A 27,894-nucleotide genomic window follows, 5' to 3' on the forward strand; every position below is an offset into this window, starting at 1 on the left:
TTAAACGCGTATAGATTCATTGTATCGTAGGCGTCACTGTGTCACACTGGCTGCATGCGTGCCTTGGCTGGTGCTTCAATTTAGAGTTTACATTCACCGCACACACGCACTGATACACACTCGCTCACATACAAAATCATGGCTTCAGTGAGTGTGGTAGGACCAGGACAGCATCGCCCGGCTCCCGACCAGCAGCTAGTCTTTCATAAACTAACGGCCACCGGGCGGAAGAAAATAACGTTACAGAGGAAATCCTCACTGGAGATGATCCTCAGGAAGAGCTCGGTGACGCGGGAGTGCGGTTCGGTTTCGGCGGTATCAGCAGTCACAGCATCCCCGCTAAACCCGTCCCTGACCCCTGGACACCAAGGAGCCGTAGGAGGGGGTGATCCCGGAGTGAGATGTGAGTCTCAGCCGGGGCTGGTGCCACGTAGTTCGGACAGAGAGAGCGACAGCAGCAGCCCTGAGTGTGGGGACACCGAGGGAGACACGACAGCGGCGAGGGAGAAGGACACTGGTCAAAGCAGACGGAGCGGCAGCGGGAATGACTCAACTGGTGATCGAAGGAGTTCACTGAAGACCCTCACAAATGTTATGTCAAGCTCATCAGCTAACGCACAGATGACAGATGTCAAGTGTGACAGATCAAGTGCGCCCACAAACGGACATACGGTAGCACACTCACATCGCGACCGTCCGTTCAGAAGGCGCGCATCCAATGGTAAGACCACCGGCCCGAGGACCAAAGGGGACATCGGGGGGCCGTCACTGGAGCGGTTGACACAGGGAAGGACAGGGGTCGTTAAACTCGCGCGCACAGAACCCCACCGAAGGGAGGTCTGGTCAATATTTGCCTCCCAGAAGCAGGAGGACGCGCGCGTGCGGGCGGAGACAGGAGAGGGCCACCAGTTTGGAACCAGAACCGTGACGCAGGACTGGTGCGACGTCTGTAACCAGCGGATCAGTGCGCAGCAGGCGCTCAAGTGTAAAAGTAAGTAGGCTAGCCTCTAGGCTATGACAGTAGATGACAAATACATTCCCAGTTCTGCCAGAGGAAGATTTGCCATCTGTTGCTTTACTACAATATGATAGAGGTGGTTTATGGTTGATTGCTTTTCTGTCACCTTTTGTGATAGACCTATAGCATGATAGTACATAATTGCTTTGAGGGGTGTGATGTGACATCATGGTTTGGAGATGAGACTTGGATATTGACCTACCAAGGTGGATGCTGCTGGCTCTTGTTGTGGATTAATGTGAAAGGCACTATCAGGCCAGGACTAGAATAGCAATGGGTCACACTTTATTTGGATAGTCTGGATAGTCCATCTGTAGATGCTCTATAGATGGTCCTACTATCAACAAACTAGGCTATATGTTGATAAGCAACTGCTTGCTTTAAGGTTAGGGCTAGGATAAGGGTTAAGTTTAGGGTAAGGATAAGGGCTAGGGTTAGGGATAGTAGATAGTTGAAATGTTACTGATAGTCTGTAGAGCATCTACAGATGTACTCTTCAGAGAGAGAGAAAAAATGAGTGTGTGTGTGTGAGAGAAAGAGTTAGAGTGTGACTCTGCCAAGCATTCAGAGCTGCAGCCAGCAGCCTCCTATGGAAACCTCATTATCTTGTCCTCCCAGCCTCGTCTCTCTGTCCCCCTCTCCTCCTCCAGTCTCCCTCGCCTCCCAATGTCTCCGTGTCACAGCGTGATATGCAAGCACAGCTTTTGGATCGTTTATTTCTCTTTTGTTTTTTATCTATTTCACTTGCTTTGGCAATGTAAACATGCAGTTTCCCATGCCAATAAAGCCCATTAGAGAGAGAGAGAGAGAGAGAGAGAGAGAGAGAGAGATGGTGGGAGCGGACAAAGTTAGTTTAGGGAGTTTACAGTGATCCGTATGTGTGCATAGAATATAAATCGCCTACTGCATTGCACGTGTCAGTACTGCTACTGTAGGCCATCTGCCATTGTCATATCTGTATGGGGGTATTTTTGGTCACAGTTATCTTGTCATGTGTGACTGCTCTGGAGGGTAGGAGATGGCATTTGTGTGCCCATGCATAATCTGTGTGTGTTTTAACTGGAGGGGTAAACAGACATGGCTCAGGTGTCATCTGCCCTACATTCAGTCCTACTGTAGGCTTCTCTCTCACCACTGTTCTCTCTCACACACAACCTCACACACTACTTTCTGCTCTAGATCCACAACGCAACAACAATCTGCCGCTGACTCTTCCATGACCTCCTCCACTCTTTCTCTGTCCTATGAAGGCCCTATGTAGGCTCTATGTAGGTTCTATGTCAGCACGCTCAGATGACATAATGGGGTTGTCCTGCCCGGTGCATAGAGGAGAGAGCAGGTCATAGATTCGAATGATATAACACACACCTGCACTGCTCTGGGCTGCAGAGGGTTAGACCAAGCAAGCGTGTTTGACCTGGCACATTCCGTGGTCTGTGTGCTGAGCTGGCAGTGTGTCAGCAGCACTCTGTCATGGGGAAGCTGTGACTGCAGAGGACTTTGCGATAAACGAGGGAAGGGAAGGGAGGAATTTGAGCGAGAAGATGAAGTGGACAAGATGAAGACTGGAAAGAGGGAAAAGCTGAGGGGAGTGAAAAGAGAGAGAGGAAGAAAGGAGGAGAAGTGTTGGCGACCAGGAGAAAGGAAACAAAGGGGAGAGAGGGAGGGAGCGGAGAGAGAGGGAGGGAACGGAGAGAGGGAGGGAACGGAGAGAGGGAGGGAACGGAGAGAGAGCGAGGGAACGGAGAGAGAGCGAGGGAACGGAGAGAGGGAGGGAACGGAGAGAGAACGAGGGAACGGAGAAAGAACGAGGGAACAGAGAGAGAACAAGGGAACGGAGAGAGAGCAAGGGAACGGAGAGAGAGCGAGGGAACGGAGAGAGGGAGGGAACAGAGAGAGAGCGAGGGAACGGAGAGAGAGCGAGAAAGGATAGTTACCGAGTCAAGGACCAAATGGGAAGGAGGGAGGAAAGGAAAGAGAGAGGGAGAAAAGAATAGAGAGAGAAAGGGATGAGCGAGAGTAAAAGAGAGGGAGAGTGGATGAGAGAGAGAGAAATAGAGGGATAAAGGAATAAGAAAGGAGAAAGCGAGAGAGCGAGAGCCCAGTACTGCAGTGCTGTCTGATTTAGTGTGTGATCAGCAGGAGCTCACTGGAGCGAGACCAGAGACACGCTATAGCTACTGATCAACACTAGCAACACTGTGTGTTATGTGTGGAGTTGTAGGCAGTGCTTTATTCTAGATCCATATAGTGCAATTGTATATAATTGCCATAACATGTAGGATATAATTTCATAGAGCAGTTTGGGCTAGACGCACTAATCCCTCTTTATGTATTAATCTTGTGTGTGTGTATGTGTACAGTTTCTTACTTTAACCATCCTTTGTCTTTAACTGAAGCCTCACAAAATGTGTTATCCAGGGACAGGAACAATGGAGAGGGAGGAATTCTCGGCTAGGCAACAAGAAGATTATGGTCGGGTCTTTAGATCAGTGTAGTTAAAAACACACACACACACACACACACACACACACACACACACACAGAGCTAATAACAGGGAACTGTGGACGAGACTGTCAGAACCATAAACCGCTCTCTCTCTCTGTTCTCACTCTCTAATTTATCTCCAGCATTCCATATTTGTTGGTATTGTTAAATATATAGCCTATAGAAATAACCCTCTGTTTAGCTCCCCTGGGAGAGCAGTTCCTGGGAATCATATGGCCTGCAGCACAATTCTCCTCTGTAGTTTTGTGTTGCAACAGACCTCTCCCCATCTTTACAACCATTGAATCTATACAGGGCATTCGGAATGTATTCAGACCCTTTGACTTTTTCCACATTTTGTTACGTTACAGCCTTGTTCTAAAATGGATTACATTTGTTTGTTTTTTCCGCATCAATCTTCACACAATACTCCATAATGGCAAAGCAAAAACAGGTTTTAAGAAACTTTTGCAAATGTATTAAAACTAAAAAACGGAAATATCACATTTATTCAGACCCTTTACTCAGTACTTTGTTGAAGCACCTATGGCAGCGATTACAGCCTCAAGTCTTCTTGGGTATGACGCTACAAGCTTGGCACACCTGTATTTGGGGAGTTTCTCCCATTCTTCTCTGCAGATCCTCTCAAGCTCTGTCAGGTTGGATGGGGAGTGTTGCTGCACAGCTATTTTCAGGTCTCTCCAGAGATGTTAGATCGGGTTCAAGCCCGGGCTCTGGCTGGGCCACTCAAGGACATTCAGAGACTTGTCCTGAAGCTACTCCTGCGATGTCTTAGCTGTGAGAGCTCTGGAGCAGGTTTTCATCAAGGATCTCTCTGTACTTTGCTCCGATCATCTTTCCCTCAATCCTGACTAGTCTCCCAGTCCCTGCCGCTGAAAACCACCCCCACAGCATGATGCTGCCACCACCACGCTTCACCGTAGGGATGGTGCCAGGTTTCCTCCAGACGTGACACTTGGCATTCTGGCCAAAGAGTTCAATCATGATTTCATCAGACCAGATCACCTTTTCTCATGGTCTTAGAGTCTTTAGGTGCCTTTTGGCAACTCCAGCGGGCTGTCATGTGCCTAATACTGAGGAGTGGCTTCCGTCTGGCCACTCTACCATAAAGGCCTGATTGGTGGAGTGCTGCAGAGATGGTTGTCATTCTGGAAGGTTTTCCCATCTCCACAGAGGAACTCTGGTCACCTCCCTCATTGATAAAAATAGAAAAAAGTAGAGGGCCTAGAGCTGCCCTGCAGTACACCACACTTTACATGTTTGACATTAGAGAAGCTTCCATTTAACCTTTTCACGCGTGAGTTCCAAATATCTCTAACGGTCGCCCCAGCTTGAGTTGTTTTATGCACGTGATGTCAGAATGCACTCACTGTTCCAAAATGTTATTATTACATTCAGGACAACTTTGTAAGGACTGTTTGTGCAAAATGTTTCTGTGACAAAACAGTGTGGCCAGCTCAAACGTTGACTATTGCATCAATCATAACGTTCTAAATAAGCATTCTAATCACACCGGTTTGAGCGTACGCTGCAGGGACCACTGTAGAATGATCACACCCATTTGTTGGTACGTGTCAAAGGGTTAAAGAAAACCTTCTTAGTTCTATTAGATAGATAGCTCTGAATGCACGATATGGCAGAGGTTTAAAAGCCCTAACACATAAGATTTCTCAACAACAGGTTATGGTCAATAATATTGAAGGCTGCACTGAAATCTAACAGTACAGCTCCCACAATCTTCTTATTAGCAATTTAATTTAACCAATCATCAGTCATTTGTGTGAGTGCAGTACATGTTGAGTGCCCTTCTCTATAGGCATGCATGAAGGTCTTTTGTTTATTTGTTTACAGAGAAGTAGCATTGTATTTGGTCAAACACAATTTTTTCCAACAGTTTGCTAAGACCTGGCATCAAGCTGATGGGTCTGCTGTTAGAACCAGTAAAGTCCACTTTTCCATTCTTGGGTAGTGGAATTACTTTGGCTTCCCTCCAGGCCTGAGGACGAAGACTTTCCTCTAGGCTCAGATTAAAGATATGACAGATAGGAGTAGCTATAGAGTTAGCTACCATCCCCAGTCAGCTACCATCCTCCATCTAAGTTGTCAATGCCAGGAGGTTTATCATTATTGATCGATAACAATGATTCTTACACCTCTCCCACACTAACTTTACAAAATTCAAACTTGCAATGCTTTTCTTTCATTATTCGTTTTTTATTCGGGTTAAGCAGGCACTGTGTCAAGAAGCAGTGTGGCTCGGTTGGGTTGTGTTTCGGAGGACGCACGACTCTTGACCTTCGCCTCTCCCGTGTCTGTTGAAGTTGCAGCGATGGGACAAGACTGTAACTACCAATTGGATACCACGAAATTGGGGGTAAAATACCCCCCCAAAAATAGGAAAAATAACAAGGGGGATGAATACTTTTGCAAGGCACTGTAAGTAATGTCCCCACATGAATACTTTTGCAAGTTTCATGGCTGTGATAAGTTCTTTCCTTTTCTGGCGCACAGCTTAAGGAAAGTCCTCGTTGAGGAAGATATACGTTCCTCTCAAGTTCATGGCTCTTGCAAAAGTATTCATCCCCCTTGGCGTTTTTCCTATTTTGTTGCATTACAACCTGTAATTTAAATGGATTTTTATTTGGATTTCATGTAATGGACATACACAAAATAGTCCAAATTGGTGAAGTGAAATGAAAAAAATTACTTGATTCAAAAAATTAGAAAAAATAAATAACGGAAAAGTGGTGCGTGCATATGTATTCACCCCCTTTGCTATGAAGCCCCTAAATAAGATCTGGTGCAACCAAATACCTTCAGAAGTCACATAATTAGTTAAATAAAGTCCACCTGTGTGCAATCTAAGTGTCACATGATCTCAGTATATATACACCTGTTCTGAAATGCCCCAAAGTCTGCAACACCACTAAGCAAGGGGCACCACCAAGCAAGTGGCACCATGAAGACCAAAGAGCTCTCCAAACAGGTCAGGGACAAAGTTGTGGAGAAGTACAGATCAGGGTTGGGTTATAAAAAATATCCAAAACTTTGAACATCCCACGGAGCACCATTAAATCCATTATAAAAAATTTGAAAGAATATGGCATCACAACAAACCTGCCAAGAGCCCACCAAAACTCACGGACCAGGCAAGGAGGGCATTAATCAGAGAGGCAACAAAGAGACCAAAGATAACCCTGAAGGAGCTGCAAAGCTCCACAGCGGAGATTGGAGTATCTGTCCATAGGACCACTTTAAGCCGTACACTCCACAGAGCTGGGCTTTACAGAAGAGTGTCCAGAAAAAATCCATTGCTTAAAGAAAAAAATAAGCAAACACATTTGGTGTTTACCAAAAGGCATGTGGGAGACTCCCCAAACATATGGAAGAAGGTACTCTGGTCAGATGAGACTAAAATTGAGCTTTTTAGCCATCAAAGGAAAACGCTATATCTGGTGCAAACCCAACACCTCTCATCACCCTGAGAACACCATCCCCACAGTGAAGCAGGGTGGTGGCAGCATCATGCTGTGGGGATGTTTTTCATCGGCAGGGACTGGGAAACAGGTCAGAATTGAAGGAATGATGGATGGCACTAAATACAGGGAAATTCTTGAGGGAAACCTGTTTCAGTCTTCCAGAGATTTGAGACTGGGACGGAGGTTCACCTTCCAGCAGGACAATGACCCTAAGCATACTGCTTTGTCATGGTAATAATGTAGGTTACGCTGTTGCTCCTCACAGTTTCAGACAGGGCAGGTCACAAGGAAGATTGAAAACAACAACAACAACAACAACAACAACTAACAGCAGGGGTCTAGACAGCCACAAGCCCGGGACAATTCGTGGTCCCAGCCACAATGGCTAACTGTGTCGCGGGCTGTGTTCAAGCCATCAAGAAAACCCTGCTAGCTTGATAAGCAGCTAGCTAGCAGCTAGGCTAGCTGCTACGCCAAACAGCTCCTCAGACCCAGCCTTGGTCGACAGGATCACTGGAAAGATGGTAGCAGTCCCATCAACTGATGCCAACCGCTTCACGGGATCCAAACTCAAATGGTAGCTATCTAGTAACCAAACTATTTCAATAGAATTTTCAAAACTTCCCAAAACAACAAACTTTCCAAAAACAACAATCCGACCTTTCCCTAGTTCCTCGTTCAACAGGAGGTGGCGAAGAACATTATGCGGGAGATTTCTGTCATCCATGGCAGACAGACAGACAACTATAATACTAGAGCAGACATCTAGTCTAAAATGCTGGTGACAGACAGAGACATATAAGACCTATGACAGACATTAAACATCTTCTTAAGTCTGTCTCTCTGACACTAATCTGGCTAGTTAAGGATCACTCTTCTCCCCCTCTATCCTCGCTGTCTTTCCTTTCGCTGTTCCCCCTTTTTCCATTCCCTTTTTCCTTCTCTTGTCCTCTCCACCTCCATTTTCTCTCTCCTCTTCCTCTAGTCTTTTTCTTTCTCTACCCCATCTTCTCTCTGTCTGTATATCTCTTCTCTTCGCTCTCTCTCCGTCATGTTATGGTGTCTGCAGTGGGTTGCTAATCCCAGATGAGGCAGCTCCTGCCGGGGGATTAAGACTGGTCAGACGTCAGATTAACTTTTAATTGAAGGTTTCTGAGGTCGCTGTCGTAGAACTACGCATACAGTACCAGTCAAAAGTTTGGACACACCTACTCATTCAAGGGTTTTTCTTTATTTTTTTTACTATTTTCTACATTGTAGAATAATAGTGAAGACATCAAAACTATGAAATAACATAATCATGTAGTAACCAAAAAAGTGTTAAACAAATCAAAATATATTTGAGATTTGAGATTCTTCAAAGTAGCCACCTTTTGCCTTGATGACAGCTTTGCACACTCTTGGCATTCTCTCAACCAGCTTCATGAGCTAGTCACCTGGAATGCATTTCAATTAACAGGTGTGCCTTGTTAAAAGTTAATCAGTGGAATTTATTTCTTTCTTAATGCGTTTGAGCCAATCAGTTGTGTTGTGACAAGTTAGGGGTGGTATACAGAAGATAGCCCTATTTGGTAAAAGACCAAGTCCATATTATGGCAAGAACAGCTCAAATAAGCAAAGAGAAACGACAGTCCATCATTACTTTAAGACATGAAGGTCAGTCAATGTGGAACATTTCAAGAACTTTTAAAGTTTCTTCAAGTTTCTTCAAGTGCAGTCGCAAAAACCATCAAGCGCTATGATGAAACTGGCTCTCCGAACACAGGAAAGGAAGACCCAGAGTTCATTAGAGTTAATTGCACCTCAGATTGCAGCCCAAATAAATGCTTCACAGAGTTCAAGTAACTGTTCAGAGGAGACTGCGTGAATCAGGCCTTCATGGTCGAATTGCTGCAAAGGAACCACTACTAAAGGACACCAATAAGAAGAAGAGACTTGCTTGGGCCAAGAAACACGAGCAATGGACATTAGACCAGTGGAAATCTGTCCTTTGGTCTGATGAGATCAAATTTGAGATTTTTTATTCCAACCACCGTGTCTTTGTGAGACGCAGAGTGGGTGAAAGTATTCTTGTCAAAATTCTTGAAGCTCTGTCAAATTGGTTGTTAATCATTGCTAGACAACCATTTTCAGGTATTGCCATAGATTTTCAAATAGATTTAAGAAAAAACTGTACCTCGACCATTCAGGAACATCTGCTGTCTTCTTGGTAAGCAACTCAAGTGTATATTTGGCCTTGTGTTTTAGGTTAATGTCCTGCTGAAAGGTTAATTTATTTCCCAGTGTCTGGTGGAAAGCAGACTGAACCAGGTTTTCCTCTAGGATTTTGCCTGTGCTTAGCTCCATTTCAGTTATTTTTCTATCCTGAAAAACTCCCCAGTCCATAACGATTACAAACATACCCATAACATGATGCAGCCACCACTATGCTTGAAAATATGGAGAGTGGTACTCAGTAATGTGTTATGTTTGGGGCAAATCCAATACAACACTTTGTATTCAGGACAAAACGTTAATTGCTTTGCTACATTTGTTGCAGTATTACTTTAGTGTTTTGTTGCAAACAGGATGCATGTTTTGGATTTTTTTTAATTTCTGTACAGAGTTCCTTCTTTTCCCTCTGTCTGTTAGGTTACTATTGTGGAGTAACTACAATGTTGTTGATCCATCCTCAGTTTGATCGTATCACAGCCATTAAACTCTGTAACTGTTTTAAAATCACCATTGGCCTCATGGTGCAATTCATGTGCGGTTTCCTTATTTTCCGGCAACTGAGGACCCCTGTATCTTTTTTTACCCATCTACCAAAAGGTGCCCTTCTTTGCGAGGCATTGTAATATCTCCCTGGTCTTTGTGGTTGATTCTGTGTTTGAAATTCACTGCTCGACTGAGGGACCTTACAGATCATTGTATGTGTGGGGTACAGAGATGAGGTAGTCATTCAAAAAGTCATGTTAAACACTATTATTGCACACAGAGTGAGTCCATGCAACTTATTATGTGACTTCTTAATCAAAGTTTTACTCCTGAACTTATGTATGCTTGCCATAGGAAAGGGATTGAGTACCTATTGACTCGAGACATTTCTGCGTTTCATCTTTAATTAATTTGTAAAAATGTCTAAAAACATTTTTCCATTTTGACATTATGGGGTATTGTGTCTCAAAAATCTCAATTTAATCAATTTTAAATTCAGGCTGTAACATAACAAAATGTGGAAAAAGTCCATGGGGGTGAATAACTTCCAAAATAAAGGAAACACCAACATAAAGTGTCTTAATAGGGCGTTGGACCACCACGAGCCGCCAGAACAGCTTCAATGCGTCTTGGTATAGATTCTACAAGTGTCTGGAACTCTATTGGAGGGATGCAACACCATTTTTCCACAAAAAAATCCATATTTTGGTGTTTTGTTGATGGTGATGGAAAACGCTGTCATAGGCGCCGCTCCAGAATCTCCCATTAGTGTTCAATTGGGTTGAGATCTGGTGACTGAGACACACACACACATTGTAAATGCTTTATTTGAATCCACCAATCAAATTTACAAAAAAAGGATCCAAACATTTCCAAGATCCCTGAATGCATGGCACTCAATGGTACAGAAAGCACCTCCTTCACCAAACAGCTACGCTACCCACAACAGCTGAAACAGAGCAGTACCTAGTCAATTGCTTTGCCCTAGTTTTTGTCAGGCCCGCAATCTGCAAGCCTGTGTACGTGGCCGAGAATGCCAAATATCAGCACCACCAGCCTGCACCTACACCCGAGGCTGTCCAAGCGTGCCACGAGGGGCTGGTACTTAAGCAGCTTCTCTGCAAAGGACTGCTCCATGTAGCCGTCAAATGAGCAGCCCACTTCCAAAATGAGCACCTCCACCTGGCCTCCCCCCACAACAACAACATCTGGTGTATTTGGCACACAGGAAAACACATCATCAACATCAAACCAGCTTCTCCTTACACAAGAATGTTTATGCATGTGTGCTTTTGGTGAGACTACTTGTCTCACCTTGCTGGCTATCAGGTCAACAAAGCGGTCATGTCTAACAATGTACAAATACTTGTATGAACAGCAGCCATTCACAACATGGGCAATGGAATCCATTACATTTGACTCATGTAGAATACAAAATGGTTCATGCTTTGCAGGGTAGTGCTAGATTATATTTTGTTGGTAGAACTTGCAGCCTTGCCTTAACAGTAAAGGTGACACACACACACACAAACACATTTTAAACCCCCTATGCTCCTTTGAGACCCCTCTTCTGATTTCGAAGGAGTCAGGCGCAGGTGGGTAAATCACAGAATAACAGGATTTATTCTGAAATACAGTTACGCAGTAATGCGTCACAACACTTCAGTCGCACTGGAAAATACAAGGCACACAGGGAAATTTCCCGGCGAAACAAAATACACGGAGCTCCACCGAGCTTCTCTATCCTCCACAATAAACAATCACACACAAAGACAAGGGGGCAGAGGGAATACGTATACAGGTACTGATGAGGGGATATTAACCAGGTGTGTGTAATAAACAAGACAAAACAAATGGAATGATGAGATGAGGAGCGGCAGTGGCTAGAAGGCTGGTGATGACGAACGCCGAAGCCTGCCCGAACAAGGAGAGGTGGCAGCTTCGGAGTAAGTCGTGACAGTACCCCCCCAACTTGACGCGCAGCTCCAGCAGCGCGCCGACACCGGCCTCGGGGACGGCCAGGAGGACGCGGAGCAGGGCGAGCCGGATGGCGACGGTGGAAATCCCGCAATAGGGAGAGATTGATGATATCCCTCACCGGAACCCAGCACCGCTCCTCCGGACCGTACCCCTCCCACTCCACGAGGTACTGAAGGCCCCCCACCTAATGCCTCGAATCCAGGATGGAACGGACGGAGTACGCCGGGGCCCCCTTGGAAGAACCTCCCGCACCTCAGACTCCTGGAGCAGACCAGCCACCCCCAGCCTGAGGAGAGACACATGGAAGGAGGGGTTAATACGGTAATCTGGAGGGAGTAATATGTAACCTCGTTTATCCTCCTCAGGACTTTGAACAGCCCCATAAACCGCGGGCTCAGCTTCCGGCAGGGCAGGCGGAGGGACAGATTCCGGGTCGAGAGCCAGACCCGATCACCCGGTACCAAGACCGGGGCCTCACTGCGGTGGCGGTCAGCGTTGGCCTTCTGGTGACGCACGGCGCGCTGAAGGTGGACGTGAGCAACGTTCCACGTCTCCTCCGTGCGCCGAAACCAGTCATCCACCGCAGGAGCATCGGTCTGGCTCTGATGACACAGTGCCAGAACCGGCTGATAACCTAAAACACATTGAAAGGGCGATAGGTTAGTGGAGGAGTGGCGGAGAGTGTTCTGGGCATATTCTGCCCATGGCAAGAACACCAACCACTCCCCAGGCCGGTCCTGGCAGTAGGACCGCAGGAACCTACCCACATCCTGATTCACCCGTTCCACCTGCCCATTACTCTCGGGGTGAAACCCATAGGTCAAGCTGACCGAGACCCCCAGATGTTCCATGAACGCCTTCCAGACCCTGGATGTAAACTGGGGACCCCGGTCAGACACTATGTCCTCTGGCACCCCGTAGTGCCTTACTCTGGGTGCACACCAAGCAGGAGGATACATACACCCTCACGTCGTTAGCCAAGGTAAGCCACCAGTACTTTTTACGGTCAGGCAGTGCACTGTATGACCGATACCTGGGTGACCAGAGGAGGGGGACATGTGTGCCCAATAGATCAGACGGTCACGGACAAGAGACGGCAGGTACTGCAGCCCAGCTGGACACTGAGGTGGACATGGCTCTGTGCGTAACACCCGCTCCAACCATGACAGTGCGTCTGCCTTCACGTTCTTCGTACCCGGGATGTAAGATAGTGTAAAATCAAACCGGGTGAAGAATAGGGCCCACCTGGCCTGGCGAGGGTTCAGCCTCCTCACTGCCCGGATGTACTCCAGGTTACGGTGGTCCGTCCAGACTAGGACAGGGTGTTTCGCACCCTCGAGCCAGTGCCTCCCCACGGTCAGGGCTCGGACAACAGCCAACAGCTCCCGATCACCAACGGAGCTTGGGTGGCGTGCCCAAGCGTTAAAACATGACAGCGCCTGTTCCTACCTTGGACGTATCCACTTCCACTACAAAGGGTAGTGATGGATTGGGATGGGCCAGTACCGGGCTGAGGTGAACAGAACCCTCAGGTTACTGAAGGTCCTGTCAGCCTTAGCAGACCAGTGGAGCAGGGACAGCCCACCCTTCAACAGAGATGTGATGGGAGCTGCGACCTTGCCAAAGCCCCGGATAAACCTCCGATAGTAGTTGGCAAAGCCAATAAAGCGCTGCACCTCCTTGACCGTGGTTGGAGTCGGCCAATTACACATGGCTGAAATGCGATCTCCCTCCATCTCCACACCTGAGGTGGTAATGCGGTATCCGAGGAAGGAGACGGACTATTGGAAAAACAGACGCTTTTCTGCCTTGGCATAAAGGTCATGTTCCAACAGTCGGGCCAGCATTTTGCGAACCAGGGACACATGCTCAGCGCGCGTAGCGGAATACACCAGAATGTCATCGATGTAGACCACTACACCGCGACCAAGCATGTCCCAAAACACCTCGTTCACAAAGGACTGGAAGATGGATGGAGCATTCATCAAACCGTACGGCATATCCAGGTTTTCGTAATGCCCCGTGGTTGTGCTGAATGCTGTCTTCCACTCGTCCCCTTCATCGGACACACACCAGGTTGTGCGCACTCCGGAGATCTAATTTTGTGAAGAAGCGCGCCCCATGCATTGACTCGATCACAGATGGAATGAGGGGTACAGGATAACTATAACGTATTGTCCCCTTGTTCAGTGCTCGGTAATCAATGCAAGGGCGCAGACCTCCGTCTTTCTTCTTCACAAAAAATAAACTTGAGGAGGTGGGCGAAGTGGAGGGACATATGAACCCCTGGCATAGGGACTCGGAGACATTTGTCTCCATCGCCTCCATTTCAGCCTGCGACAGGGGATACACATGACTCCTGGGAGGCACAGCGTCTACCCGGAGGTTGATCGCACAATCCCCCGCCCGATGAGGTGGTAATTTGATCGCCTGCGTTTTGGAAAACGCATGCGCCAAATCGAGGTATTCGGGGGGAATGCGCACAGTGGAGGTAGTGTCTGGACTTTCCACCGTGGTTGCACCAACGGAAACACCTAGACACCTACCTTGACACTCTCGCAACCACCCCGTGAGAACCCTCTGCGGCCATGTAAAGATGGGGTTGTGTAGTGCCAACCAGGGAAGACCTAACACAACAGGGAAATCAGGAGACTCAATAATAAAAAAGGTGACTTACTCTCTATGGGTCTTGTGCGTAACCATAGTGACTGGCGCTGTAACTTCCCTAACGAACCCGGACCCTAATGGTCGACTGTCAAGTGCTCTGATAGGGAGTGGAATGGAGAGGGAATCCAATGTAACCTAGACTGTGCAAATGATCTGTCCATAAAGTTCCCAGCTGCACCTGAATCGACCAGCGCCAGGATGTGTAAGGTACAGTGCGCAGCAGAGGGCTCTGAACGAGTGTGGGTGTTCGATACCTGGGGTGACGCGAGAGTGCCCTGCCTGCCGCCTCCAGACCCAAAAGAACGCTGACAACAGCGTGTAGGAGAATATCCTCTTGTGCCACAAGAGTGACACTGGCGCCTGCTCGTTCTACCCGGACCCAGCCGTTAGAGTACGAAACTCCAGGGCGAAGTCCTGTGCGGTCCTCGTCCCCTGCCTCAGGTGGACCAGCCGCTCGCCCGCCTCTCTACCTTCGGGCAGGTGATCGAAGACGGCCTGAAAGAGGTGAGCGAACTCCCTGTAGTTGTCCAACGCGGCTCCTCCTTCACTCCAGACCACGTTGGCCCACTCCAGGGGCCGATGGAGCGGGAGAAGGTGTAAGGGGAAATATCCCGGTGAAACAAAATAGACGGAGCTCCACCGAGCTTCTCTATCCTCCACAATAAACAATCACACACAAAATCAAGGGGGCAGAGGGAACACTTATACAGGTACTGATGAGGGGATATGAACCAGGTGTGTGTAATAAACAAGACAAAACAAATGGAATGATGAGATAGATAAGGAGCGGCAGTGGCTAGAAGGCCGGTGACGACGAACGCCGAAGCCTGCCCGAACAAGTAGAGGTGGCAGCTTCGGAGGAAGTCGTGACAGGATTAAAAGTACATTTACTTTGTAATACTTCTGACAGCCAACTTTCTAGCTCCACCCATAACTTTTGGACTTCATAGGATTTCCAGAAAGCATGGATTATTTAATCATTTTTAGTTTGACACTTAAGACATCACCTATACATGGAGGGCTTAGGTATAGCATAACCAACAGGTGAAAGGACTGCCTACTAAATTACATGTTGGGGCAGGCAAAAATGGCAGTGTGGAAGATCAGGAAACATGAGATGCAGGGGGTGGGGTGTACTGACCCCAGAGCTGTGCTGCTAGGGCTGGTGCGGGCTCAGCTCACACTGGAGCATGTACATGGGGTGCTGGGGCGTGGGGTGTGTGGGGCGTCAGGGGGGTGTTATGTACAGTGGACGAGGAGGGGGGCTTGGTTCTAACTTACTAGGTCCGTTAAAATGAAGTAAAGTTTATGCTATTAAATATGTAACTATTTGGCCTTTATTGGCATGAGCAACATGTTTACATTGCCAAAGCAAATGGAATAGGTAATAAGCAAAAGTGAAATAAACAATCAGAAATTTAACAGCAAACATTACACTTGAGACATTTCAAATGTTATATTATGGTTATGTACACTGTTGTAACAATGTGCAAATAGTTGAAGTAAGAAAGGGAAAATAAATAGACAGACAAATACAGTGCCTTCGGAAAGTATTCAGAACCCTTGACTTTTACCGCATTTTGTTACATTACAGCCTTATTCTAAAATTGATTAAATGTATATATTTTTTGTGATCTACACACAATACCCCATAATGACAAAGCGAAAACAGGTTTTTTGAATATTTTGCAAATGTATTAAAAATAAAAAACAAAAATACCTTATTTACATACGTTTTCAGACCCTTTGCTATGAGACTCGAAATTGAGCTCAGGTGCATCCTGTTTCCATTCATCATCCTTGAGATGTTTCTACAACTTGATTGGAGTCAAGCTGTGGTAAATTACATTGATTGGACATGATTTGGAAAGGCACACACCTGTCTATGTAAGGTCCCACAGTTGACAGTGCATGTCAGAGCAAAAACCAAGCCATGAGGTCGAAGGAATTGTCCGTAGAGCTCCGAGACGACAGGATTTTGTCGAGGCACAGATCTGGGGAAGGGTGCCAAAACATTTCTGCAGCATTGAAGGTCCCCAAGAACACAGTGGCCTCCATCATTCTTAAATGGAAGAAGTTCGGAACCCCCAAGACTCTTCCGAGAGCTGGCCGCCCGGCCAAACTGAGCAATCGGGGGAGAAGGGCCTTGGTCAGGGAGGTAACCAAGAACCTGATGGTCACTCTGGCAGAGCTCTAGAGTTCCTGTGGAGATGGGAGAACCTTCCAGAAGGACAACCATCTCTGCAGCACTCCACCAATCAGGCCTTTATGGTAGAGTGGCCAGACGGAAGCCACTCCTCAGTAAAAGGCACATGACAACCCGCTTGGAGTTTGCCAAAAGGCACCTAAAGACTCTCAGACCATGAGAAACAAGATTTTCTGGTCTGATGAAACCAAGATTGAACTCTTTAGCCTGAATGTCAAGCGTCACGTCTGGGAGAAACCTGGCACCATCCCTACGGTGAAGCATGGTGGTGGCAGCATCATGCTGTGGGGATGTTTTTCAGCAGCAGGGACTGGGAGACTAGTCAGGATCGAGGCAAAGATAAACAGAGCAAAGTACAGAGAGATCCTTGATGAAAACCTGCTCCAGAGTGCTCAGGACTTCAGACTGGGGCGAAGGTTCACCTTCCAACAGGACAACGACCATAAGCACACAGACAGAACAATGCAGGAGTGGCTTCGGGACAAGTCTCAGTGTCCTTGAGTGGCCCAGCCAGAGCCCGGACTTGAACCCAATCTCTGGAGAGACCTGAAAATAACTGTGCAGCAACGCTCCCCATCCAACCTGACAGATTTTGAGAGGATCTGCAGAGAGGAATGGGAGAAACAGGTGTGCCAAGCTTGTAGTGTCATACCAAAGAAGACTCAATGCTGTAAAGGTGCTTCAACAAAGTACTGAGTAAAGGGTCTGAATACTTATGTAAATGTGATATTTCCGTTTTTGTTAAAACATTTTGCTTTGTCATTATGGGGTATTGTGTGTAGATTGATGAGGGAAAAAAACAATTGAATCAATTTTAGAATAAGGCTGTAATGTAATAAAATGTGGAAAATATCAAGGGGTCTGAATGCACTGCATAGTTTGTATTTACAATGGTGTTTGTGCTTCACTGGTTGCCCTTTTCTTGTGGCAACAGGTCACAAATCTTCCTGCTGTGATTGCACACGGATGTATTTTACCTAATAGATATGTGAGTTTATAAAAAAATATAATTATTTGCGGGTCTGTGTAATCTGAGAGAAATATGTGTCTCTAATATGGTCATACATTTGGCAGGAGGTTAGGAAGTGCAGCTCAGTTTCCACCTCATTTTCTGGGCAGTGGGCACATAGCCTGTCTTCTCTCAAGAGACAGGTCTGGCTACGGCGGCCTCTCTCAATGGCAATGCCCACTGAGTCTGTACATAGTCAAAGCTTTCCTTAATTTTGGGTCAGTCACAGTGGTCTGGTATTCTGCCACTGTGTACAGTCGTGGTCAAAAGTTTTGAGAATGACACAAATATTACTTTTCACAAAGTCTGCTGCCTCAGTTTTTATGATGGCAATTTGCATATACTCCAGAATGTTATGAAGAGTGATTAGATGAATTGCAAAGTCCCTCTTTGCCATGAAAATGAACTTAATCCCCAAAAAACATTTCCACTGAATTTCAGCCCTGCCACAAAAGGACCAGCTGACATCATATCAGTGATTCTCTCGTTAACACAAGTGAGAGTGTTGACGAGGACAAGGCTGGAGATCACTCTGTCATGCTGATTGAGTTTGAATAACAGACTGGAAGCTTTAAAAGGAGGGTGGTGCTTGAAATCATTGTTCTTCCTCTGTTAACCATGGTTACCTGCAAGGAAACAAGTGCCGTCATCATTGCTTTGCACAAAAAGGGCTTCACAGGCAAGGATATTGCTGCTAGTAAGATTGCACCTAAATCAACCATTTATCGGATCATCAAGAACTTCAAGGAGAGAGGTTCAATTGTTGTGAAGAAGGCTTCAAGGCGCCCAAGAAAGTCCAGCAAGCGCCAGGACCGTCTCCTAAAGTTGATTCAGCTGCGGGATCGGGGCACCACCAGTGCAGAGCTTGCTCAGGAATGGCAGCAGGCAGGTGTGAGTGCATCTGCACGCACAGTGAGGCGAATACTTTTGGAGGATGGCCTGGTGTCAAGAAGGGAAGCGAGGAAGCCACTTCTCTCCAGGAAAAACATCAGGGACAGACTGATATTCTGCAAAAGGTACAGGGATTGGACTGCTGAGGACTGGGGTAAAGTCATTTTCTCTGATGAATCCCCTTTCCGATTGTTTGGGGCTTCTGGAAAAAAGCTTGTCCGGAGAAGACAAGGTGAGCGCTACCATCAGTCCTGTGTCATGCCAACACTAAAGCATCCTGAGACCATTCATGTGTGGGGTTGCTTCTCAGCCAAGGGAGTAGGCTCACTCACAATTTTGCCTAAGAACACAGCCATGAATAAAGAATGGTACCAACACATCCTCCGAAAGCAACTTCTCCCAGCCATCCAAGAACAGTTTGGTGATGAACAATGCCTTTTCAAGCATGATGGAGCACCTTGCCATAAGGCAAAAGTGATAACTAAGTGGCTCGGGGCACAAAACATCGACATTTTGGGTCCATGGCCAGGAAACTCCCCAGACCTTAATCCCATTGAGAACTTGTGGTCAATCCTCAAGTGGTGGGTGGACAAACAAAACCCACAAATTCGGACAAACTCCAAGCATTGATTATGCAAGAATGGGCTGCCATCAGTCAGGATGTGGCCCAGAAGTTAATTGACAGCATGCCATGGCGTATTTCAGAGGTCTTGAAAAAGAAGGGTCAACACTGCAAATATTTAATCTTTGCATAAACTTAATGTAATTGTCAATAAAAGCCTTTGACACTTATGGAATGCTTGTAATTATACTTCAGTATACCATAGTAACATTTGACAAAAATATCTAAAAACACTGAAGCAGCAAACTTTGTGAAGACCAATACTTGTGTCATTCTCAAAACTTTTGACCACGACTGTACTCTCTGTTTAGGGCCAAATAGCATTCCAGTTTGCTTAGTTTTGTTGATTAGTTCTTTCTAATGTGTGAAGTAATTATCTTTTTTTTTCTCATGATTTGGTTGGGTCTAATTGTGTTGCTATCCTGGGGCTCTGTGGGGTCTGTTTGTGTTTGTGAACAGAGCCCCAGGACCAGCTTGCCAAGGGGACTCTTCTCTAGGTTCATCTCTCTGTAGGTTTTGACTTTGTTATGGAAGGATTGGGAATCGCTTCCTTTTTAGGTGGTTGTAGAATTTAACGGCTCTTTTCTGTTTTGATAATTAGCGGGTATCGTCCTACTTCTGCTCTGCATGCATTATTTGGTGTTTTATGTTGTACGTGGAGGATGTTTTTGCAGAATTCTGCATGCGGAGTCTCAATTTGGTGTTTGTCTCATTTTGTGCATTCTTGGTCGGTGACCTCACAACCGTAGAGGGCAATGGGTTCTATAACTGATTCAAGTATTTTTTGCCAGATCCTAATTGGGATGCCAAATATTATGTTACTTTTGATTGCATAGAAAGCCCTTCTTGCCTTGTCTCTCAGATCGTTCACAGATCGGCAACAGTGTCTAGATGGCATTTCTATTTAGGGCAACAGTGTCTAGATGGCATTTCTATTTGTGGTCTTTTTTGGAACACCCTTATTTTTGTCTTACTGAGATTCACTGTCAGGGCCCAGGTCTGACAGAATCTGTGCAGAATGTGTAGGTGCTGCTGTAGGCCCTCCTTGGTTGGGGACAGAAGCACCAGATCACCAGCAAACAGTAGACATTTGACTTCAGATTCTAGTAGGGTGAGGCCGGGTGCTGCAGACTGTTCTAGTGCCCTCGCCAATTCGTTGATATGTATGTTGAAGAGGGTGGGGCTCAAGCTGCATCCCTGTCTCACCCCACGGCCCTGAGGAAAGAAATATGTGTTTCTTGCCAATTTTAACCACACACTTGTTGTTTGTGTACATGGATTTTATAATGTTGTATGTTTTTCCCCCAACACCGGTTTCCATCAATTTCTATAGCAGACCCTTCTGCCAAATTGAGTCAAAAGTTTATTTGAAATCAACAAAGCATGAGAAGACTTTGCTTTTGTTTTGTTTTGTTTGTTTGTCAATTCGGGTGTACAGGGTGAATACGTGGTCTGTCATACGGTAATTAGGTAAAAAGCCAATTTGTTATTTGCTCAGAATATTGTTTTCACTGAGGAAGTGTAGGAGTCTGCTGTTAATGATAATGCAGAGGATTTTCCCAAGGTTTCTGTTGACTCATATCCCACTGTAGTTATTAGGGTCGAATTTGTCTCCTCTTTTGTGGATTGGGGTGATCAGTCCATGGTTCCAAATATTGGGGAAGATGCCAGAGCTGAGGATGATGTTAAAGAGTTTAAGTGTAGCCAATTGGAATTTGTGGTCTGGATATTTTATAATTTAATTTAGGATACCATCCTTCCTTCCCTTCCTGCATTGTTGGTTGTCTGTAAGCATTTCACGGTAAGGTCTACACCTGTTGTATTCGGTGCATGTGACAAATTAAATTTGATTTGATTTTATCAAAACCACAGGCCTTTTTGGGTTGAAGGGTTTGTATTTTGTCCTGTAGTTCATTCAATGTAATTGGATAATCCAGTGGTTTCTAGTCGTCTTTAATAGATGATTCTAAGATTTGTAATTGATCATGTATATGTTTTTGCTATTTGTTCTTTGTTTTCCCCATACATCTACATTTTGGATAAATGACTCTTCATGTTGTTGTTTGTTTAATATGTTCAAATTTTCCCAGAAGTTGTTAGATTTGATGTAATCTTCAATTACATTGAGCTGGTTTCTGACATGCTGTTCCTTCTTTTTCCTTAGTGTATTTCTGTGCTGTTTTAGTGTTTCACAATAGTGAAGGCATAGGCTCAGGTGTTCTTGTTCTCAGTGGATAGGTTTCGCGATTTCTTTCTTAGGTTTTTGCATTCTTCATCTCTCTCTCTCTCTCTCCTGTTCGCTCTCCTGTTCTATCTACAGTGGGGAAAAAAAGTATTTAGTCAGCCACCAATTGTGCAAGTTCTCCCACTTAAAAAGATGAGAGAGGCCTGTAACTTTCATCATAGGTACACGTCAACTATGACAGACAAAATGAGAAAAAAAAATCCAGAAAATCACTTTGTAGGATTTTTAATGAATTTATTGGCAAACGATGGTGGAAAATAAGTATTTGGTCAATAACAAAAGTTTCTCAATACTTTGTTATATACCCTTTGTTGGCAATGACACAGGTCAAACGTTTTCTGTAAGTCTTCACAAGGTTTTCACACACTGTTGCTTGTATTTTGGCCCATTCCTCCATGCAGATCTCCTCTAGAGCAGTGATGTTTTGGGGCTGTCGCTGGGCAACACAGACTTTCAACTCCCTCCAAAGATTTTCTATGGGGTTGAGATCTGGAGACTGGCTAGGCCACTCCAGGACCTTGAAATGCTTCTTACGAAGCCACTCCTTCGTTGCCCGGGCGGTGTGTTTGGGATCATTGTCATGCTGAAAGACACAGCCATGTTTCATCTTCAATGCCCTTGCTGATGGAAGGAGGTTTTCACTCAAAATCTCACGATACATGGCCCCATTCATTCTTTCCTTTACACGGATCAGTCGTCCTGGTCCCTTTGCAGAAAAACAGCCCAAAAGCATGATGTTTCCACCCCCATGCTTCACAGTAGGTATGGTGTTCTTTGGATGCAACTCAGCATTCTTTGTCCTCCAAACATGACGAGTTGAGTTTTTACCAAAAAGTTATATTTTGGTTTCATCTGACCATATGACATTCTCCCAATCCTCTTCTGGATCATCCAAATGCACTTCAGATGGGCCTGGACATGTACTGGCTTAAGCAGGGGGACACGTCTCGCACTGCAGGATTTGAGTCCCTGGCGGCGTAGTGTGTTACTGATGGTAGGCTTTGTTACTTTGGTCCCAGCTCTCTGCAGGTCATTCACTAGGTCCCCCCGTGTGGTTCTGGGATTTTTGCTCACCGTTCTTGTGATCATTTTGACCCCACGGGGTGAGATCTTGCGTGGAGCCCCAGATCGAGGGAGATTATCAGTGGTCTTGTATGTCTTCCATTTCCTAATAATTGCTCCCACAGTTGATTTCTTCAAACCAAGCTGCTTACCTATTGCAGATTCAGTCTTCCCAGCCTGGTGCAAGTCTACAATTTTGTTTCTGGTGTCCTTTGACAGCTCTTTGGTCTTGGCCATTGTGGAGTTTGGAGTGTGACTGTTTGAGGTTGTGGACAGGTGTCTTTTATACTGATAACAAGTTCAAACAGGTGCCATTAATACAGGTAACGAGTGGAGGACAGAGGAGCCTCTTAAAGAAGAAGTTACAGGTCTGTGAGAGCCAGAAATCTTGCTTGTTTGTAGGTGACCAAATACTTATTTTCCACCATAATTTGCAAATAAATTCATTAAAAATCCTACAATGGGATTTTCTGGAATTGTTTTTCTGAATTTGTCTGTCATAGTTGACGTGTACCTATGATGAAAATTACAGGCCTCTCTCATCTTTTTAAGTGGGAGAACTTGCACAATTGGTGGCTGACTAAATACTTTTTTTCCCCACTGTATTTCTTCTCTCTTGCTATCTCCTCTCTCTCTTTATCTCTCTCTCTCTCTCTGCTTTCTCTCCTGTTTTCTCTCTCTTTCTCTTTCTCTCTCTCTCCTCTTTCTCTCTCTCCCCTTTCTCTCTCTCCTGTTCTCTCTCTCTCTCTCTCTCTCTCTCTCTCTCTCTCTCTCTCTCTCTCTCTCTCTCTCTCTCTCTCTCTCTCTCTCTCTCTCTCTCTCTCTCTCTCTCTCTCTCTCTATCTCTCTCTCTCTCCTGTTCTCTCTCTTTCTCTCTTTCTCTCTCCTGTTTTCTCTCGCTCTCTCTCCTGTTCTCTCTCTCTCTCCAGGGAGGCAGGCAGGCAGGTGTGGGGTCGGTCTCTGGTCACTGCTCCCACAGGAAAATATGGGGAGTGACACTGCCACTGATAACACAGCATGCAGGTAGAAAAGCAGGGGACATTTGAGCAGAAACTACCATGAATTAGTTAAATACAGAACGAAAACTGAAAGCAGGGAAAATAGATCAACCATCCTTCTCGTGCAGTGAGCCTGTTTATTTTGGCCTATAGTGATGTGTGTCACTGTTGCATTATGCTTTACAAAGCTATCTCCGTTGGTAGCTAGTTTATGCACCACATATTCCCTTCTTATACCCTGCATACAGTATAACCTATGCCCTCCATATACCTTGTACCCTTCCTATGCTCTATACCGTAAACCCTATGCCCTCCCCCATCCCCTACACAGTGCTGGCCTTGTCCTCAGCAGCAGCCATAGCAGTCTGACTGGGTGTTACTTTCTCAAAGCTCCATGGACTCCAGCAGAGGTGTTAATATATCGTATCTTCCTCTACTAACATACCACTGCCACACATGTTTAATAAACCACCAACATAGCTACAAATGTCTAACATAACCCCTCCTGACCATGCTAGTTTCGTCTGAGCAGAGAGTTCAACATTGGGCCAGAGGTTTTCAAAGTGTGTGCAGGTCGGTTGTATGTGTCAGTCATAGAGAAGTTGCTGCCTCTGAGCTTTCTATTCACCCCTTCATGATGAGTGTATGGCATGCATGGTTAGGGTTGTGGGTAGGGTTAGGGTTGAGCCGAGGTGTGGACATGAAGCTAGTGTTAGGGTTAGGGTTAGGGTTATGGCTAGGGTTAGGGTTGAGCCAGGGTGTGGACATGGAGCTAGGGTTAGGGTTAGGGTTATGGCTAGGGTTAGGGTTGAGCCAGGGTGTGGACATGGAGCTAGGGTTAGGTTTAAATATAAAAATTATCATAAGGAAGTGGATGAACTGTTATGGCGTCCCGTGGGATGCATATTAACAAGTGATATTGTCTTCACGTAAGATACTATCTCCTATATCTGTTACTAACGTGTGTCTGTGTGTGTTTAGGCTGGTGGAGTTCTCCTGTATGTGTGACAGATCTGTGGGGAGTTTTACTCAGGCTATATTTAGGGTGCCCTTGACAGGTCCTGGGACTGCTCAGAGGTGTGTGTGTGTGGGAACTGCCTTGTCTTAAAGGATGTTAGAGAGAGGAGGAGAGGGCGCACAGCAGGTGGTTCAGCTACAGCAGAGACCAGCGCTTAAAGGGATACTTTGGGATTTTGGCAATGAGGCCGTTTTTTAGGGTTGGGCGGTATCCAGATTTTCATATCGTCACACCGTCCTTCTCTCACCCCGAGATTCATGGTATTACTGGTTTAGTACACAAGTGAGTCCATGCCCTGACGAACTTAGGCTGTTCTGAGGGCAAAAGGGGGATATGCAACTCAATATTAGGATTGTGTTTTTAATGTTTTCTACACTCAGTGTATATTATTCACGCTGTTGCAGATTATTATGTCATATAGGTGTGTGTGTGTTTGCGTGAGTGTGTGGCTGCGTATGTTTTTTGAAAATGTTCATTAATCATGACATTTACATGCAGTGTAAAGAAGTGTGTGTGTGTGTGTGATTGATGAGGGCTGGTACATCCTGTGCCTCCAAACTCCTCAGAAGTAGGGCAGGAAAAGTCCCAGCAGCCCTCTCTCTCTTCTCCAGCGCATATTAATAGCCGTTGGAGTGTCATATACACCAAGATACGCACGCAGACACACACGTCACAAACACACACAGAGCCGGTGCGATGCATGTCATTTACAATAATACGATTTCCCACCGTCTCTGTGATGTTTTGTGGTGAATCATTTCACTTCATCAGGCTGTGACATAGAGAGAGAGAGAGAGAGAGAGAGCGCGCTATATGGGGGAGCGCGCATGGATGAGTGTGTGTGTAGCGTTGGGGCTCTGTCTCTTTAAGCTGTTTGCTGCTGCAGAGTGTGTGGGTGCTGCAGCAGAGAGCTGAGAGAACGAGAGAACGAGAGAACCCCGGAGTCCGTCAGCTACAAAACAAGTGAATGAGAGAGAGATATTCCAGTAGAGGGGTGAGGACAGCAGAAGGGTGAGGGTAGTGGTACGTGTGGGCAGTAAGGAAACGGTTGGCAGAGGAGGGACGGAGAGGCAAGCTGAGGTTTGAGGACTTTGAAGGGTAGAGGTGTGTGTGCGAACTAGCGGAGGGGTACGGGAGGAAAAGGAAGAGGTGTTGGTTATGAGTGTGTGTGTGCAGTGTGTGTGTATGTGTGAGGTTAGAGCCGTGTAAGTGCGTGTTAGGTGTGTGTGTACGGTGTGGCAAAGCGAGAGGTGGACGGGGTGCTAGTTCGGAGCGTGGCACAGCTGGGCGAGTGGTGGCGCTGGGATGGCGGGCACTGGGGAGGATGGCGAGCTGGCAGCCCTCGGACCGATAGGGAGCCCCTCAGCCGCGGGCAGGAGAGGGGCAGCACTGGCGGACTCGGGTACAGGACGGCACCAGCAGGGTGGTGCCATGCTCCCAACCGGGCACAGGTAGCGCCGTTGATAAATGGGCGGGGGGTAGTGGAGGGGGAGCGAGGGGCGGAGGCGGTGGAGAGCAGTGAGGGTGTAAGCCAGGTAAGAGCTTCTCAATCCTTGTCGCTGCGTGTGAGGGCTGAGGTGGGGGGTGAAGGAGAGGGTGAGTTGGGGGGTGAGGATGGCGATATGGGCAGTGCGTGTTTCGGTCAAGTGTCCAGGCGTCTGGGGAGGCTGTTACGGCGCCTGCCTAAGTCTCGCTCCTGGAGTGACGGACTACGGATGCTCCGCAGAACCAGCTCCAATGGATCACTCATCAACACTTCCTCAGGTACGGAGGGAGGGAGGGAGGGAGGGAGGGAGGGAGGACAATGGAGCTCCTCCAATGGTTCTCTCAATGAATCCATCTCTTTTTCTGGTCTGGAAAAGAAGGAAGGAGGGAGATGGGAAGAGAGGAGAGGAAGGAAAATAGTAAGAGAATATGGGGGATGGAGAGGAGTGTCAGAAAGAGTGGGGAGAAGATAGCAAGGTATGGAAGAGGATAGATGGAGAGTAGAAAAAGAGGAGGAGAGGAGAGGATTTAGGGGATGAAGGAGGAAACTGGACAAAAGGTAAGAGCAGAGGAAGAAAAGGATAGAGGAGAGAAAATAGGGAGGTGGTGGGTAAGGGGTGTTGTTACATTGTGTGTTACAGAGGACAGCTCTGCAATGACCATTTGTATACTGGTACTCTGAATCTCTCTCTCTCTCTCTCTCTCTCTCTCTCTCTCTCTCTCTCTCTCTCTCTCTCTCTCTCTCTCTCTCTCTCTCTCTCTCTTTGTCTCTCCCCCCTGTCTATCTCTCTGATCTCTCTCTCCCTCTCTATTGTGTTGTGTAAATGTGTGGGGATGAATAGATAGAGGGATACAGAAAGACAGTCATCAACACAGTGGAGCTTCTGGAACTCTTCCCCCAAACAGGGCATAGGAATTACACACACACAGTTCAGTGAACCAACTCCACTCCACTAGCAGTATTCTATCACAGGCCATCCAGGTCATGCATATTCTATGTCTCTGAAAATCAGCCCATGATAAATGTGTTCTATTAAACCTGATCTGTAAACTGAGGGGACGATCCCATAAAACCAGATTATAGATGTCTGCCTGTGGTCTGTAGTGGGAATATGATATTAGAGCTGACTGTTTAGGGGCCCGGAATGGAGTTTACCATCGATCCTAGCATTTGTTTGTTCACAGAGAAGGGAAAGACTGACGCAGTTGTGTCCAGTGATAAATATAGACGGCACAATGGTAGGAGAAATAACTTAATAATGCAGAGCCAGATCTATAGATTTACATAGTGAAAGAAGAAAAGGGACTGAAGTGTTTGTGTGTGTGCACCCATGCATTTGTGAGTGTGTGTACCATAAATTTCAATGGTGGCAGGTAGCCTAGCGGTTAAGAGCTTTGGCCAGTAACCGAAAGGTTGCTGGTTCGAATCCCCGAGCTGACTAGGTGAAAAATCTGCCGATGTGCCCGTGAGCAAGGCACTTAACCCTAATTGTTCATGTAAGTCGCTCTGGATAAGAGTGTCTGCTAAATGACTAAAATGTTTTAAAAAATAATGTGTGTGTTTTCTTCTATTACTGGCTGACTCCTCTTCTCCTCTAGCTATCATTGACATGATTATGTGTACCAGGGCTTCTGTGCTGGACTAACTAACTGACCAAGATGGCGGATGGAATCCCCTCATCTAGGCCTCCCGAGTGGCACAGTGGTCTAAGGCCCTGCATCGCAGTGCTAGAGGCGTCCCTACAGACCTGGGTTCGATCCCAGGCTGTATCACAACTGGCCGTGAATGGGAGTCCCATAGGGTGGCGCCCAGTGTCGTCCGAGTAACGGGAGGTTTTGGCCGGGGAGGCTTTACTTGGCTCATCGCACTCTAGTGACTCCTTGTGGTGGGCCTGGGTGCCTACAGGTTGACCTCAGTCGTCAGTTGAACGGTGTTTCCTCTGACACATTGGTGCTTCTGGGTTAAGTGGGCGGATGTTAAGAAGTGGGGTTTGGCGGGTCATGTTTC

The 27,894-nt window shown here is 46.4% G+C and overlaps 1 protein-coding gene across 1 annotated transcript in view; it reads left to right on the forward strand.

The window, feature by feature from the left end:
• Window positions 1–138: 138 nt before the first annotated feature.
• LOC311133634 (ras association domain-containing protein 5-like) overlaps window positions 139–27,894 on the forward strand; it is a gene marked incomplete at its 5' end in the record, with an annotated part of 60,679 nt that continues 32,923 nt past the window's right edge. The window contains one exon of the mRNA XM_084167156.1: window positions 139–991. Within this exon, the coding sequence (XP_084023282.1) occupies window positions 139–991 (853 nt within the window). The remainder of the gene's footprint in view (window positions 992–27,894) is intronic.

Source organism: Coregonus lavaretus (genome assembly GCF_964263955.1).
Source record: "Coregonus lavaretus genome assembly, chromosome: 8".
Taxonomy (NCBI): Eukaryota; Metazoa; Chordata; class Actinopteri; order Salmoniformes; family Salmonidae; genus Coregonus; species Coregonus lavaretus.